This window comes from Gekko japonicus, unplaced genomic scaffold, assembly GCF_001447785.1.
Source record: "Gekko japonicus isolate JY-2015 unplaced genomic scaffold, Gekko_japonicus_V1.1 scaffold66, whole genome shotgun sequence".
NCBI lineage: Eukaryota > Metazoa > Chordata > Lepidosauria > Squamata > Gekkonidae > Gekko > Gekko japonicus.
Window position 1 is genome coordinate 967,134 of NW_015163605.1, and position 16,615 is coordinate 983,748.

The following is a 16,615-nucleotide window of genomic DNA, read 5'->3' on the forward strand; positions in this document are numbered from 1 at the left end:
AGTTGCATAACTAGTAAGATCCGGTGAACAGAACATTTTCCATTTGGAGTTAGAAAATATTCCTACCCCCAGGCACCGACTCAAAGACAGTATTTCTCAACCTCACATTCCACAGCTTAATAAAATAAGTGTGACTCATCACACATGGTTTGGAGGCGAAATGAAATTTAAGGCCTGGACAAAAGATGCCCAAGCCGTTCAACTCAGTACTGGGCCTTAGGGCCAAGCCAAAACGGGATACAGGAAATCCACAGTCAGGTACACGAATTTTCTAACTTTAAAAAGAGGCTGCTGGATTCTGAACTTCATTGGAGCAGAGGTGCTTAGAGGGAGTAGTAATTCCCTTCCATGCTGCTTCTCTTATCTAAATATCCCTCCTCCCCAAGCAGATATTACCATGGGGGGGGGGAAACAGGACAAATAACTGCTGGGGGGGGGGAGAGGAATAATTCAAATCAGTGAAACTACAGCCTTTTATGCACGGGTGTTTCCCGTCACGTTCACTGTGCATGTCCATCAGGTTTTCTTTGTTGTTCTGCATTTCCCCTCGCTTTCAGTGTGCATGCCTGTCAGGTTTTCTTTTCAGTTCTGCATTGATTTCCTCCCCCTCCAGTGCTCAGTTCGCTTTTCGGCCACTGTATTCCCCAGCTTTTCTAAGAGTGCTTTTGCACAGACTTTTACCCCTTTCTTTGCTTTCCAAGCTGAAGTTAATTCAAAAGCCTACATATTCCCTCGGATTTTCCAACCCTCGCCCCTTTGCTGGCACTGGAAAGCCTCAATCTCCGCCCACACTGAGGTCAGTGTTATCTTTCCCTCCCCCTCCCTCCCTCCCACTTTTCAGACCTTGCAAAGAGGCTTCTTTTTCTCTCTCCAGAGATCCGAGACTTGCAAAAGACTCCCTCGCTACACTCATGCCTCTTATTTATTTATTTTTAAAGTAAAAACCTCTTACGCCAGGACCATTGAGAAGCCTGGCCAAGGATTCCCTCCTCCCACTTTGTCTTCCTTGGCGGGCTTGCTCGACCTCCCCTCAAAAGAAGCACCTGCTTCTTTCCTTCTCCATCCTCCTTCCCTCAGTTGGCGGCCTTCAGGCTGTGACAGTGGTGGCAGTGGCTGCTCCCACTCCCTGACTTGCCTCCCCAACATGCTGAGGCCAGAAGCAGCGGTGCCTCCTGAGGCAGCCTTCCTCCTCTTCCTGCTGCTGTAGCAGCCACCACCCCATGCTTCTACCCATGCTTCCACAGGGAGGAGCGCCAGTACCTCCACAAGGAGCCCAGCAGCAGCTCCATCTCCACTGCCTGCCCGGGCCCCCTTTCCCAGGGCCCCCCTGCTGGGCTCCCACTCGGCCCTGTTGCTCCTCCTGTCACCAACCTCACAATGGTGGCTACCTGGGGCATGGGGCACTGCCGCTGGTGCCTAAGAAGCCTCCTGAGCTGGTGGCGGGAGGCAGCGGCAGCAGACACGGAGGACCAAGCGGCAGAACAGGGATGGACAAAGTCAAAGCTTTCTCTAAGCAACACAGTGCCGTTTTGAAACAGAAACGCACCTGTAACTTCCAGGAGCATATCCAAATTGCTCTAAACACGACCAGCACCTTTTAAATAAAATTCCTGTTTGCAAACAAAATGGGGGGGGGGATCCTCAATGTGGAATGAGAGAGAGAGACACTGAAATGGGAAAGCTCTGAAAACATTTTTCCCTTTAATGCTTTAGTGGACAAAATTGGGGGGGGGGGGCCCATTTTGGCAGTCTCTGAAAGCCTAACATTAAAATGGTGCCTCGTTTTAAATTAAAAAGGAAAAAAAAACCCTTTGGATACCACTCCTAACACATCAGAAGTGACGTTCTCATCCCAATTAAGAAAGACTGTGAGTTCTGGTTGTAGCTGCAGAATAAATGCACAGGATACACTGGAGGAAAAAATCTGAAGTTAAGCGTAGAGGCTTGACTGCTGGGGTTCTTTGCATTAAGCTGTCTGTGCATAAAAGGCCAGCATGTGAGTGAAGGAGGCAGGGATGTAACAGTGCCAGAAGTTTTCAAGCCATGTGGAAAAAGCAACTTATTTCTCTCTAACAACATAAAATGCATCATTTATAAAATTTAGCACATTAAACTGTATTACATGGCATTTTTATGAAACGTAAAAGTATACATGACCCACAGTCCAACCCTGTATGGAGTAACTCCAGATAAAAACATACTGAAATCCATTGACTTAAGAGTGGAATAACTAGCAGAGTCACATCTGACTTATGGCAACCCTGTAGGGTTTTCAAGGCAAGAGAAATTCAGAGGTGGTTTGCCATAGTCTATCTCCTCATCATGATTCTGGAAGTCATTGGTGGTCTCCCATCCAAATACTAGCCAGGGCCGACCCTGCTTAGCTTCCAAGATCTGATAAGATTGGGCTACCCTGGACTATCAAGGTCAGGGCATATCAAACACACTACAACATATTAATTCTGACCAAAATTAGTCACATTTAAACAATAAGCCCATCCTTCAAAATACTGTATGTTTCCAATGTACACAGGAATTATCTTATCCTAATGTTGTAGATTGTTGTCCCTAAAAATCTTCACGCCGCACATTTTGACTAAGTAAAACCTTGTCCTCGCTCACTCTGAAAGAGAAAACATTCATAGCACTGGTCTTAAGACCGTAATAATAAAACTAAACTAAACATTCATAGCAGTTCTTTCTTCAGTGCTCCCCCAAACCAGAAAAAAGACACATTGCTCTCCAAAAGTAATTCAAGATTTTCCTAAGTTTTCACATCTCTAGGAAAGAAGTAATGACTAAAAAACAACCTTCTACCACACTGCTGCTCCATCAAATTTGGAAACCCCACGTGCCTTTTTTTGCTAAAGGAAATCTTCAAATCTCCTGCATCTCTTCAGGTTTGGTCAAGTCTCTATCTCAACCTGAACCTCCCACTATAATACGGGAATAATATGAGTCTCCTTTACAGGGTTGTTCTAAGGATTAGTGAGAAAATTATGTGAAGTGCTACGACTATTCAAGAAATGCCTACCTTAAAAACAAAGAAATATCAGTCCACTTTGCATCTAAATATATTACTTTACCCTTCCACCTGCGACAACAGCTACCTACAGATTCTGCCAGTAAGTCTGAAGCTAGCAAGCAAGCGAGCCTCTGAGTAATTTACTCCCTTCAGATATTTATCTTTTTTCCTCCCCCATGACCTGAAGACACTTTCATTTTCTAGGTCGGGGTCCTCAATATGAAGAACAGATTGGATTTATACCCCGCCCTTCACTCGAAGTCTCAGAACGGCTTACAAACTTCTTTCCCTTCCCCTCCCCAACCCCGAGGTAGGCAGGACTGAGAAAGCTCTGACATAAACTACTCTTTTCAAGAACACCTCTGCCAGAACTATGGCTTGCCCAAGGTCATCCAGCAGCTGTGAGTGGAGGAGTGGGGAATCAAACCTGGTTCTCCCAGATTAGAGTTTGCGCACTTAACCACTACACCAAACTGGCTCTCAGTAGCCATGGTGCCTGCCAACACCTTTTCTGGCACCCAACAACTGTTTGTAGGAGGTGGTTGGGACCAGGTAGGGCTTTTGCCCAGAAAGGCTTCTGATTGGCCACCGTATCACAAGGATTTACACTTTAAGTTAAGCTGTGGCCATCATTTTGTGGCTGACTCTGCTTCCTGTGGCAGCAATTTTGCTGCTGCACCCACTATGCTGTGTAAGAATTCCTATTGTGCCCAAAGGCTCAAAAAGGTTGGGGACACCTGTTCTAGGTCTTTTAAGTTGACATCCCATTTGTTTGGTTTAGTATAAATCCCCCACTTATTTCACCCTGCCAAAACCTGGATAGCCCAGGCAAGCCCCATCTCGTCAGATCTCGAAAGCTAAGCAGGGCCGACTCTGGCAAGTAATTGGAAGGGAGACCTCCAAGGAATACCAGGGCTTGGGACACAGAGACAGGCAATCAAGCCACCTCTCTGAAATGTACAAACTCCACTAGGGGTCGCCATAAGTCACCATGACTTCCAGGTATGCAAGTGCACATGTGCGCGCGTGCACATACAAATAGTTTTAAATGGACTTACAGTTCCACATCACTATTTTTGTTATGTCAAGCCAATTTGCGGGAGGATTAGGCAAAACTCCAGTGAACTCTGGAAGAAGTACTATTCCACTTGAATCACTTCTTTGCTGCAGACCCTCATACTACAGGACATACTGCTCAGAAGGGCCCCCCGGACATTTTATTTACTGATTTATTTACTTCATTTATACGTCACCTTTTCCCCAGGGGGACTCAAAACAGTTTACACTGTTCTCTTCTCCACTGTATCCTTTCTGTGAGGTAGGCTGAGGGGATAAAATACGGGAAAGGAGAATGATACAATTCTCAACAACAGCTTTATTTGCAGTGCAGGGGGCTGCCGGAGGAAGGGAACTATGGGGGAGATCCACCTCTCTGAAATGTACAAACTCCACTAGGGGTCGCCAGAAGTCACCATGACTTCCAGGTATGCAAGCGCACATGTGCACGCGTGCACATACAAATAATTTTAAATGGACTTTTGATGTTACAGTTCCACATCACTATTTTTTAATGGCAAGCCAATTTGTGGGAGGATTAAGCAAAACTCCAGTGAACTCTGGAAGAATTACTATTCCACTTGAATCACTTGTTTGCTGCAGACCCTCATACTACAGGACATACTGCTCAGAAGGGCCCCCCGGACATTTTATTTACTGATTTATTTACTTCATTTATACGTCACCTTTTCCCCAGGGGGACTCAAAACAGTTTACACTGTTCTCTTCTCCACTGTATCCTTTCTGTGAGGTAGGCTGAGGGGATAAAATACGGGAAAGGAGAATGATACAATTCTCAACAACAGCTTTATTTGCAGTGCAGGGGGCTGCCAGAGGAAGGGAATGATGGGGGAGATCTGTTCACACAACTCTTTCAATTCGTGGGAGGCCAACTCATTATAGTCACAAAATCCTTACTGTGACATTATTCCTCTAGTATAAAGGGAAAGGTGCAATCTCCCTGGAGGAGGAGGAGGAGAAGTCCTGTAACTCGTGATAGGGCTCCTGTTTGTTCCATTGGAACTCAAATTGCTCTGCAGCCCGGTTGTCTGAAGAGACATGGGGAAACTGAAGGACAAGGTCTTCGGTAGCATAACCACATACAGGTCTACTCAGAAGTAATTCCCACTTTATTTAATGGGGCTTGCTCCCAGAAAGTGTTCTTAGGAGTCTAGCCTAAGCGTAGTCTAGGTTTAGTCAGCTCTTCACATTCCCTCTTGCTTTCTCATCACTTCCTCATAATCTTCTAGCTGTATCTGAAGAAGCGAGCAGTGACTCACGAAAGCTCATACCCTGCCACAAATTTTGTTAGTCTTTAAGGTACTACTGGACCCTTACTCGTTTCTACTCATACTCTTCAGCTTCCTTTTCATTTTTCTCTTTTTTTACTACTTCTTCCCCTCATGTTTCTCCCCCAATTTCTTCACATTCTTGCAGGATATCACCCTTAGTTCTCATCCAACTTTCACTCCTGGCTTCTGTTCCTACCTTCATGCATTTCCTTTTCACCCTCATTTGGCTGCTTATTTGTCTTCCTTTGTCCATCAGTTCCTTCATTTTTCTATCCTTTCTTCCCACTGCTTTTCCTCTAGGACTTCAACAGGTATGTTTGTTCTACCTCATCAGTTTATGTGTTGCAGTTATCTATCTCCTCCTGGTTCACATTCTACTTTCCTTTCTAAATTAAATGCTTGGTTCGTTCGCTCTTTCCTCCCTTATCCAGGGCTGCTTTTATCTTTGCAGTTAATGTTCACAGAACATTTCTTCTGTTCTGTGCTTTCTTTCTTCTCTTGAAATGTTTGATCTTTCCCTTTGGCCAGTATCTTATATTTTCCTTAGAGGATTGTATTGTTTCTTTTTCTCTTTTTGGTTCATCTAATATAGCTTTCCTCTTTCTGAATACAATTTTTCTACTTCTACTTTACACCTTCCTTTTTGCAACCCTCAAGCTTGGTCTCCATGTTTTTTCTTTGCCAAGCACTTTTCCATTCAATTTTAACCCTATGATTGCTTTTAATTTTCCTTCTTTCTTTCTGTACACTAATCTGTTACGGATAGATTTTCTGTCTTTGTTTTGGGTTTTTTTGCAGTCAAGTCACAACTGACTTATGGTAGGGTTGCCAGGTCCCCTCGTCCTTCCAGTGGGGAGATTTGGGAGGCATTCCAGGAGTGAGTGGGAACACCCCCAAGTCCCACCCCATGCCCTTCCTGCAAGCTGTGGCCACCCCTCTCCCTCCCCTCATGAAGCAATTTAAAGGGCTTCAGCTGATCGATGGGGAGCATGTGACCCACCAATCAGCTGGAGGGTCTTTTAAAACTTTCAGCAGGGAGGGAAAGGGGCTGTCAGCAGCCACAGCTGCCTTCACAAAAAGACCCTTTAAAGGGTCTTCTTGCGAGCAGGTGGGGGCTGCAGTGCGCATGGGGCTGATTTCCTAGCAGCAATTCACCGCTTGGCCCACACTGCCCCCCCTTGCTGTGATCCCCGCAGTGAACGGGGTGGCAGAAGGCAGTCCTGAATCCCAAGCAGTGAATGGCTGCTGGGAAATCAGCCTCACGCACCACGGCCCCCACCCAGGTCACAAAATAACCCTTAAAGGGTATTTTGTGAGTGGAGCTGCAGCCAGTGACAGCCGCTCTCCCTCCCTGCTGATCAGCTGAAGCCCTTTAAATTGCTGCAGGAGGGGAGGAAGAGGGGTGGATGAAGCTTGGGGGCAGGGCTTCCCTTGCTGGCCAGCTGGCTGGGGGCAGACTGGAGGCCCCAGAAGTGGGGGAATCCCCACCAGGACCTGGGGACTGGCAACCCTAACTTAGGGTGACCTTGTAGGGTTTTCGAGTCAAAAGAGACATTCAGAGGTGGTTTGCCACTGCCTGTCTCTGAGTCATGACCCTGGTATTGCTTGGCAGTTGCTCATCCAAAAGCTAAGGAGGGCCGACCGTATTTAGTCTCCAAGATCTGATGGGACTGGACTATCCTGGGCTATCCAGATCAGCTTTTCTGTCCTCTGCCATTCTATAATTACTGTTATTCTTGTTAAACTTGGATTACTTGTCTCCAGAACTTTCATTCCTGTACTTCTACTTCCAGAAGACATTATCACAAGATATATTCTCCTTCATATCTGATTCACATAGTCTTTCAACTTTCATCTGCTAAAATCCTTAATTTCTTATCTTTGGCTTCTGTTCTTGATTCTCTTTCACCTGCCTTCCTCATCCTATCATCATATGAGTTTATATTTTTTGGTGAGGGAAATTGGTCCAGCTAAGGGCTCTTTGTCTCTTTCCTGTAGTCCTTTCCTAACTCTACTGCTTAGTCTTCTTCCTACCCTCTAGTTCTGTTTGGTTTCAGTAATACTTTATTCTGTTCCTAGAGCCAACTGTTTGTTCCTTTGACCTGATACCTTGTTTATGTCCTTTACTGCCCTGTTATCTCCCCCATCTCATTTTAAAAACCTAAGATTGAAAACAGCAGTTTTAAAGGATAAAAGAGCAATCTATTGAAGAAGCGCTCCTTCCACAACTATTGATCCATTTGTTTCTAAAGTTCTCGATTAGGATATGTGTAACTAAGATTTCATTCTGCATACCTCTTTATTCACTACAATTTAGCTTTGATCCTTACTGTTCCACTGACACTGGCCTTGTCAAATTATTGATTCGATTGGTCCTCATTCTTTCAAATACCTTTGACACTATAGTCACATGATGATTCTTTTTACAGCTCTTCACCATCTGGATTAAGGGGATCTGGCTCCTACACAGTTCTAAGCCATTTTTATTAATGACTTTTGCAGTGATACTTTGTCTCCTCATATCTTGGTGACATTCCTCAGAGTTTGGTTATAGGCCCTTTGCTTTTCACTTGGCCCCACTGTTTCTTCTTTTTGCCTTCATTATCATGTTTACACCAACCATCTCGGACTTTGGGCTGGATCATACCACTGCATTTGGTTAATTTCAGAGACATCCTCCAGTGCAAAGGAGCCTTCTGCTGGAAGAAGAGTTCTTCTACTGGAGGAAGACTCTGCTGAGCAGAATCGTAGAATCCAACTACCTGTGTTTCACCTCTGTTACTCACTTTGTGTCCTCTTCCTGCTATCTCCTTCTGCTTTCTAGTTATTCATGGCTGATCAATCAGCATCTTAAGAACATAGGAAGACAATTGTTGAATGAGACCACCATCCCATCTAGTCCAACATCCTATTTCAAATAGGAACTAATCAACTACCCTGGAGGGCCAACGAACAGGGCATAGGGGCCAAGGCTGCCTCCTGTGCTGCCTCCTAGCACTGGTATTCAGAAATTTGCCATTTCTGTATATGGAGGGTCCCTTTAATCACCATGACTAGCAGCTTGATGGACCCATTTTCCATGAATCTAACCACAATTAAAGCCGTCTACGCTCATGGTCATCTTAGCTTGAAACATTTTAAGATTATCCTTCTTACTTTCTTCTCCCTCTCTTTCCTCATCCTTTTCTTTCATTCTTGACAGTTCAGTCATTTCTATATCTGTCTAGGCCAATAACCACTGGGCCTAAAGTTCAATTGTTGACTTCCTCTTTTCTTCCAAAGTTCAATTTGTCACTCAAACTTGCTATTTTCATCTCTGAAAATATGAGAAACATTTGTTTCTATCTTTCTTTTGATGTAGCAAAATCCCTCATTCATTCACATTCATTAAAATGTGGATTAGAATTTTGAGGGTTTGCCTAGATGGTCTTTTCATCCCTCAATTAATTACAGCAACCTTGCTGGAGTATCCTCACTTATAAATAATCAGGTACCTTCCATACCCAACAGTGCAATCCTAAACAGAGTTATACCCTTCAAAGTCTGCTGAAGTCAATGGTGACATGAATGGGCCCCCTGTTTTGTGAAGACCAGAGTCTGACTTGGGTGGAAATGTGTGTGGAAGAAAGATGCCCAAGTTAGTTTGACTACTACTCCTCTGCCTATTTTCTTGGGAAGATGGTTCAGGAACAATAATCTTGACAGCTAAAAAGAAAAGCCTGGGCGGTGACATTATGCAGCATTAAATTAAATTGTGTAATTGAAGGAGATTACTCAATGTGACAAATGGAAATTTAAATAGTAAAAATCCAAAGCACAAGTAACACAATGATGCATAGATTCAACATACAAATGTAGACTGTTGGTCCATCGAAGTCAGCACTGTCTACTCAGACTGGCAGCCAGTCTCAGGTGGAAATCGTTCATATTACCCACAATCTGCTCTTTACCGGAGATGTCTGGGATTGAACCTGGGACCATCTGCATGCCAAGCAGATGCTTTAACACTGAACCACGGCCCCTGCTTGGGGGGGGGGAGAATAATCAGTTTTCACCATTTTCCCTCCTGTCTTAGCTGCAGCTCCCCATGCTACACTGCTGGCAGATCTGGTGGGTCCCCAACTTTCCAAAGTGGTGCTGAAGTGGGAAGGGGGACCAGTGAGTTTCAAGTGCATAAGGGCCCAGAAAGCTCCCAACTTGGTCCTTGGATCCAAGCAAACAAATGAAATATAGAAGGACACAGACGTAATGCTAAACCATTACATCACTTCCTGAGTGCTGAACAGACTTCTACTAGCCATATTGCTCAATAGTACACAATAGATCTTCATACAACCAAAATTCCCTTGTATGTTATTTTTAGAGTAGATTTCCAGATATTTTTTCCAATTTTCCAAAGTCTTGAATAGGGTTCTTCACAATATAATGTTGTTAATTAAAAGGGGCATATGTGTGAGCAATACAAACATTTTCTGAAAAGACGTTACGGAAAAACAGGTTGTCCTGAGAAACTGGTAATTGTGCTCTACGAATGGTCTTGAAGTTCATCATGTGCCTCTTTACGAGAAAAAGGGAAAGCAGAGCAATAAAACAGTTAGCAAATAAGGGAACAACTCAGTCCTATTTGCATGAAGGCATAGTTGCACATTAGCTGGTGTGTGAACAAAGACATTTTACTTTGTGACGGAACAACACAGGATCTCATATATCTTAGGACAAACAGATGCAACACGGCAGGTTGAAATATATACTCATACTGTACATCAAATCCAAGTTAAACATAATTAGAATTATGTGTGGGGTAATGAGCACTTTACATTGCTTCAAATATATGCTGAGCTGTACAAAGTCTTGCAGCTGACACAGAATCTACAATCCAATCTTCTCAGTTTTCTTTCTGTCTTTTTTTTTTGGTAGAGAAATTTCTGGTCTCTGAAATTTCAGCTATCAAGAGAGCAGGGGCTCTGTATTCTCCTCACACATACAAATCTTTCTGGCCTTTCTGGCCCACTACAAAATGAATCCTTGCCCCCTCAAAAAATCCACATGCTTTCAAAGCCTTTAATGTACAATCAAAACAAAGACAGGACCCATACTTCACCATTATCTGCTTAATTTTCACTTCTGAGAGGAGAATTTAGGATTACATGGTGGAGATTTAGAGCAGGGGAAAAGGGCACTGGGCAGAGCACACGTAAACAAACATACTGCACTAAAGCACATGGGCAAAACTAAGACACTCTCCCTTAAACACTTGAAAACATATGAAAGCTTAACAACAACAAAAGCCCTAAAAATAAAATATGGAACTCCAAAAAGCAAACAAAACAGCCTTCCAAAGTCGTACTGGCCTTTGCGTGGCTATTACCTTTAAACTCTCCCCAGCTAGAAGCAGGACGCGACGGGCCAGTTGACAAGCTTGACGAAGCCCTTGAATCTGATCTTCATTCTTAATTTCTATGTAGTCTCCCCAGTCTGGTACAATGCCTGTCGTCACATAGTCTGGCTTCTTTATGTGCTGGGAGAGAGGGGGGGGAGAAAAGGATTGGAAATGAAGACTGGAAAAGGGAGCACCACAATGGGATCATTTTCTCAGATAGAGCCTCCTGCTTCATGGCAGCTTGGCCTTTCAGTCGTGGTAGCGACCTTCCTAAGCCGTCAGGGCAAACCCCTCAAGGCTGCCTCAGTGTTTCTCCTGCTGCCCTTTTGAACTTAATATTGCCTGTTGCTGGCGATTCCGATGATCTGTTAACCTTACAGCGCTGAAATCCAAGGTATCGCAGCCCCTGTTTCACTCCAAGGTTTAAAATTATGCAAAGGCTCCTCAGAGAAACAAATGCTTATTTCTGTTTTGCCTCCTCATCTCCAACAATGTTGCTACCTGCGGGACCAACGCCAGCTAAATCAATCTGTTTTTCAAATGGCTATCTAGCGCAATTCCAATATCTTTACATAAACCCATTGAAATTTTGATTCATTGTTTAAGTTGTAAACTACCTTGAGCAGGTTACTGGGGAGGCAGCAGATACATTTCCTGAATAAATACAAGTGAAGTGGAGTGGGACAGGAAGGAAATTTTGACTGTAGACCTTCCTTCAAATTTACACAGAGATTTATTTATCTGCATCACTGTAACATTCAATTCATTGATTGACGGACTGAGGCAAGGGCTTCCCAATCATCCCTGCCATGTAGGAACACTGCTAACATTCTCAAACTGAGAGGTGGCAGGCCTCTCGTCTGCCAGAATATTACCCCATCTATCCTGGAAAGCGCTCACTCCCAATCTCGGCTGTACCGGGAAAGGGATAGGGCTGGGTGTGGTTACTCCAGGATGAGCAATGGAACCTAGCTAAGAAGAAAGCATTTTTTGTGTTATTATTTGAAAACAATGCCTGTTATTAAAAAGGGTGCATAAATTTCAAGGAACTCAAGAAGGATGCAATATACCACCGTGGCCAGAGGAAGCCGCACATGCTTTTCCAAAAAAGATTGGGCCACCCAGTGTCAGGAAGGAGGCAGGTTTTGTATTTTGATGAGTGGCACCTTTCTCTCTCCCATCTCCCACACCAGGTGCCACCCTCTCTGCCTTTGATTCTCTCTGCTGGAGTGCATGTTAGAAACTATTTATATATTTCTAAGATTGAGCCCCCAGCATTCAAGGCTTAGCTCTGATGACTCCTTGCTCAGGTTTTGCTTTTTCACTCAGCACATAGTTTTGCTTCAGTCATCTGAAGCTATCTGCTCTGTGGGTCTCTTAATGCAAGACCCCCATCTTGTGGTCTACTGTGGTCTGGATGTACTGGGGTCTACCTGTGAAAGAAATCCAGTATAAGTACTCATAAGGATGGGGTCAAAGTGCTATCTCCCATCTTCTGTTTTGAGACCCTGGACAGGAAGTGAGTATTGGTAAGAAATGTTACAGTACAACCCTAAGAAAAGAGTACATCCTTCCAAGCCCACTGAAAGTCAGCATAGTATAGTGGTTAAGCGCAGCAGACTCAGGCCTTCAGGCACCGAGGGGGGGCACCTTGGGGGTAACGCCCCCCTCCCAACTGTTCGCTGCACCTCTTCTCCTGGTCCACCCTCCCCCAGGGGAGGAGGGAACCTGGGGTGACCAGTGACAACTGTTCGTAACAGTCAAGCCTGAAAAAAGCTTCTGCTTTGGCGAGGCTAGCTAAGCCCTTTCACTTGGTCTGAAGAGTCTCCCCTCTCATCCAAGTCTTGCTCCAGGAACATTTTTCAGGTCGAGTTGCTCAGGTTCTCAAACCGAAAACGGAGTGCTGGTCCAGAGTGGCTGGTCTTGGAGCCTGACATGAACCCCCTTCGCCGCCTTCAGCCTTTCCATCCCCTCCGTTCCTTGTTATCTCCAGGCGGGTTTCACAATGCGCTGGTCCATTGGCAGCAAAGCCACCGGCCTCTTTCCTAATCTTGGGTCGATTTGCACCAGCACGGGGGAGGGGGGGGGAAGCTATCACAATCTTTTGCCTCTCTTCACTTGAAGCTTTCGGAGGGCAAGGGAAGGCCTGGATTGTGACTTGGCTGGGGACCTGGAGCTCTCCGGCATGGCCCATCTGGTCCCACCAGAGCACCTCTCAAGAGTTGCCATCATCGTGGGTGAAGTGGGAAACTGTCGGCTGCTCCTGGCTCAGACCGGCATGGGACTCCTCGTTGAAGTCCTGGCAGGTTCCTGGCCAATCAAGGCTGGCTTGGCCTCCCAGAGCGTAACCCGCACACATGCCTACATCTCCCCCCCCCAATTTTTTTTCTGGCTACAGGGCTGAGCAGACTGTAATCTAGAGAACTGGGTTTGATTCCCCAGTCCTGCACGTGAAGTCTGCTGGGTGACCTTGGGCCAGGACTCTCTCAGAACCTACAATGTGCCTGTTGTGAGAAGAGGAAGGGAAGGCAATCGTAAGCTGCTCTGAGACTCCTTAAGGTAGAGGAAAGAGGGATATAAAAACCTCCTCCTCCTTCAAGGTATAACAGTGTTTAGGATCACACTAAGTTTCTTTCACCTCTGTCTGTGAAGATTGGTGCATGAACAGTCTTGCTTTAGGACAGGTGATAGGACTACATGGCCCCTGGTGATTTCAGTCTCAAGGAGCCTAAATTATGCTCTTCTTTGGACCAACTGGTAGACACTTTTAGGCTGTGTTAGTGAGAAAACACTGTGAGGTTACAATGGCGCCTTTGAGTAGCTTCATATAGAGACATGAAGAGGGCTTGGTCACAAAGCATAAGGAAGTTTGAGCATTCTACACAAATTTTGTATGGAGCAAGCATTTGTCAACTATGCCCACATAACATGGGCTCCCTACCATCTATACCTGTGGTCACACACACACTAAATAATCAACTTTCAATCCATTTTCAGTGCACTTTTCAACTGGATTTTACTATGTGAACTGGCAAAATCCAGTTGGAAAGTACATTGAAAGTGGATTGTTTCGTGTGTGTGACTGCAGCCTAAATCTGTTTGGGAATATACTAAACTCAGACACCAAAGACAGGGTTCCTTCAAATAACAGTGATGATTTCCAAATGGGAGTTTGCTTGTAGAGTTTATTTGCCCCCTCCTCTCCCCGGCAACATTATCTAATTTGGTTTCTCCCTCCCAATAGATTCGGGTGAATCTTGAAAGCCGTTTTGCTCCCGACACCAAGTGTTCCAATAAGGATAGAAATCCTAAGCATGACTACTCAGAATCCCAGTCAGGTCTATTTAATGGGGCTTACTCCCAGGAAAGAGTACTGAGGATTGCACCACAGATTCTGTAACACATCCTGTATTCCGTTTTAAGACTTTACAAACTGCTCTTCCATCATGCCCTGGAACATTTTTTCTCTATCCTACACCCCGCTCTGGTTTGTTTGTTTTCTATACTGAACGCCATCCTGATAAAGAACTCTCAAAAGCCCGTGATATTTTAGTGGGTCCTAATAAATAAAAAGCATGCTTGTTTTTGTAATTTTTTTCAATGGATCAACATGGCTCCCTACTTTGTCTACTTTAGGGGGAAAACAGCTGTGATAAAGTTGCTCCATAATCATCCATTTTAATAAGTGCTTCCTACATGGCTAGAAAAATCAAACTGCACAATAGCAGATTCTCTGCTTCTTCCCCCCGCCGAACAATTATCTAATGTGCAGTACCATCAGAGAAAATGTGAATTCCTCTTTATACTGAATAAATAAACCTCGTCTGGCATAAAATGTGGATAGAAGAAGGCATGGGCTCAGGGGCTAAACAGACATTGGGTTGGATCCAGTGCAAAATTTTACGCTTGTGATAGATCCCACATGCAGATCTTGTGCAAGCGGAACTGTGAGATGTCCATTTATGTTTCTGTTTGCACATAGCTGGATCCAAGCCGAAGTGTACGCCTGTGGACACAGCCTCCATAATGGGCTCCATCTATGGTGCAGCTCTGTGTCACAGTTCTTTCACATGCATCCCCATATGCAGGGCACAGACAATGTTACCATCTAAGTCAAAATAGGACAGATCATGAAAACGTAGAACTCTCCTTGGAAACACGCCAAAGCACTAATGGGGTTATTCTCACTGTTCGCCATTTGCTTTGTAATTTTACAATCAGAAGGCAGAGAAAGAGAAAGGCAATATGGACAGATCTCTTGCTGCATTATGCTATGGAAATACCAAGGACTGGTTCCATAGTTGACTATCCAAGCAATGTAGCTGGTAAGGTAAAAGGGAACCAGGACATATACCACATGACTGACTATTTAAAAACCTGCTTAGTTGGCATTATGGATGAAGACCATTCAAAAACAGAAAATTGGACAGCCAAAACTTATAGACGAAGCACTTTTCAATATGACAATCTGCTACTATGTTTTGTCTTGAGGGAAACACTGGCTCCAATGCTACTCAGTCAGATTAGATATTTGAAGAGATATAGAGTTGATTTCCACTGCCCTTATGTTTTCTGAGCTCAAAGCTTCCTTAATACAAGCCAGCAGCATCCAGAGGATAGTATGTTACAGTTAGATGACCAGCATTAAATTCAGACAGTTCCTATTATTATGCAATGTTTAATTGACCCATATTCAGAGAACATTTCAATACTATATTACTGATGGTGGAAAGTGCTGTTAAGTCGCAGCTGGCTTATGGTGATTTGTAAGGTTTTCAAGGCAAGAGACAAATGGAGGTGGTTTGCCATTGCCTGCCTCTATGTAGCAACCTTAGACTTCCTTGGCAGTCTCACATCCAGGTACTAGACAGAGCCAACCCTGCTTAACGTCCAAGATCTGATGAGATCTGTCTAGCCTAAATTCCAGCTAGGGTATTACATTATTAGTGGGAACTACTGATGTATAAAATGGTCATGACGCAGAATGCCCACTAGAAAGGGCCAAGATACAGTTCTCACCTACAGTTAACAGCTGTGGAATTGCTAGAATCCTTGGGCAAAACTCCCACTTGGCCTCTGCCTTCCATCTCTAAAAGGGGAATTAGAATCTCCTAGGTACTTGAAGGATTGCCTTCTCCTGTACTGTCCAGCCCACCAGTTACCATCCTCCTCACAAACTCTGTTCTCTGTGTTCCTGCCTGCAGAGATGAGGCAGGGGCAGAGACAGGGCCATTTTGGTGGTGGCTCATCGTCTATGGAATGCCCTCTCTCTTGAAGTTTATGTAGCACCTACTCTGCTTTCAGGTGCCAGGTCAAACATTTCTTTTTTTATCCAGGATTTTTACTAAGGGGTTTCAACTGTTGAAGTTGTTTCATAGGATTTTGTTTTAAACTGCTAAATGCTTTACACTGTTTTTATGCTTTGGCTGGGTTTTTAATGGCTTAGATCCCACCTGGATTTCCACAGGTGCAAGGAGTGTGCAATTTTTGCCTATCCCCATCCCATGGGTGACCTCTGATCCCCCAAGCTACACCGGGGGGGGGCACTATCCTCCAGAAGCAATATTTTGGGGTATGCTTTGAGTTGCCATGGGCCAGAGAAATCAGTGAAAATCACCCCCTCTGCACCTGCAGAAATCTATGTAGAATCCAAGCCAGTGGATTGTTAATTTTAATTATTTTTATGCTGTTTTAATGATTTGATCACGTTTTACTTTGTGAGCTGCCTCGAGCAGGTCTTTGGGGAAGTGGCATATAGATATTCTAATAGTCATTTAGAAAGTTGAACAAGAATGGCCTTTTGCAAGTTAAAATAGTATATAAATTAACAAACAAGATTTCATTCCTACCCTTCTATTAAAT

General features: G+C 44.4%; 1 protein-coding gene across 1 annotated transcript in view; it reads right to left on the reverse strand.

Moving 5' to 3' along the window:
* Positions 1-16,615, reverse strand: part of METAP1D (methionyl aminopeptidase type 1D (mitochondrial)) — a 111,845-nt gene that overhangs the window by 34,895 nt on the left and 60,335 nt on the right. Inside the window, exon 3 of the mRNA XM_015407259.1 lies at positions 10,742-10,891. Within this exon, the coding sequence (XP_015262745.1) occupies positions 10,742-10,891 (150 nt within the window). The remainder of the gene's footprint in view (positions 1-10,741; positions 10,892-16,615) is intronic.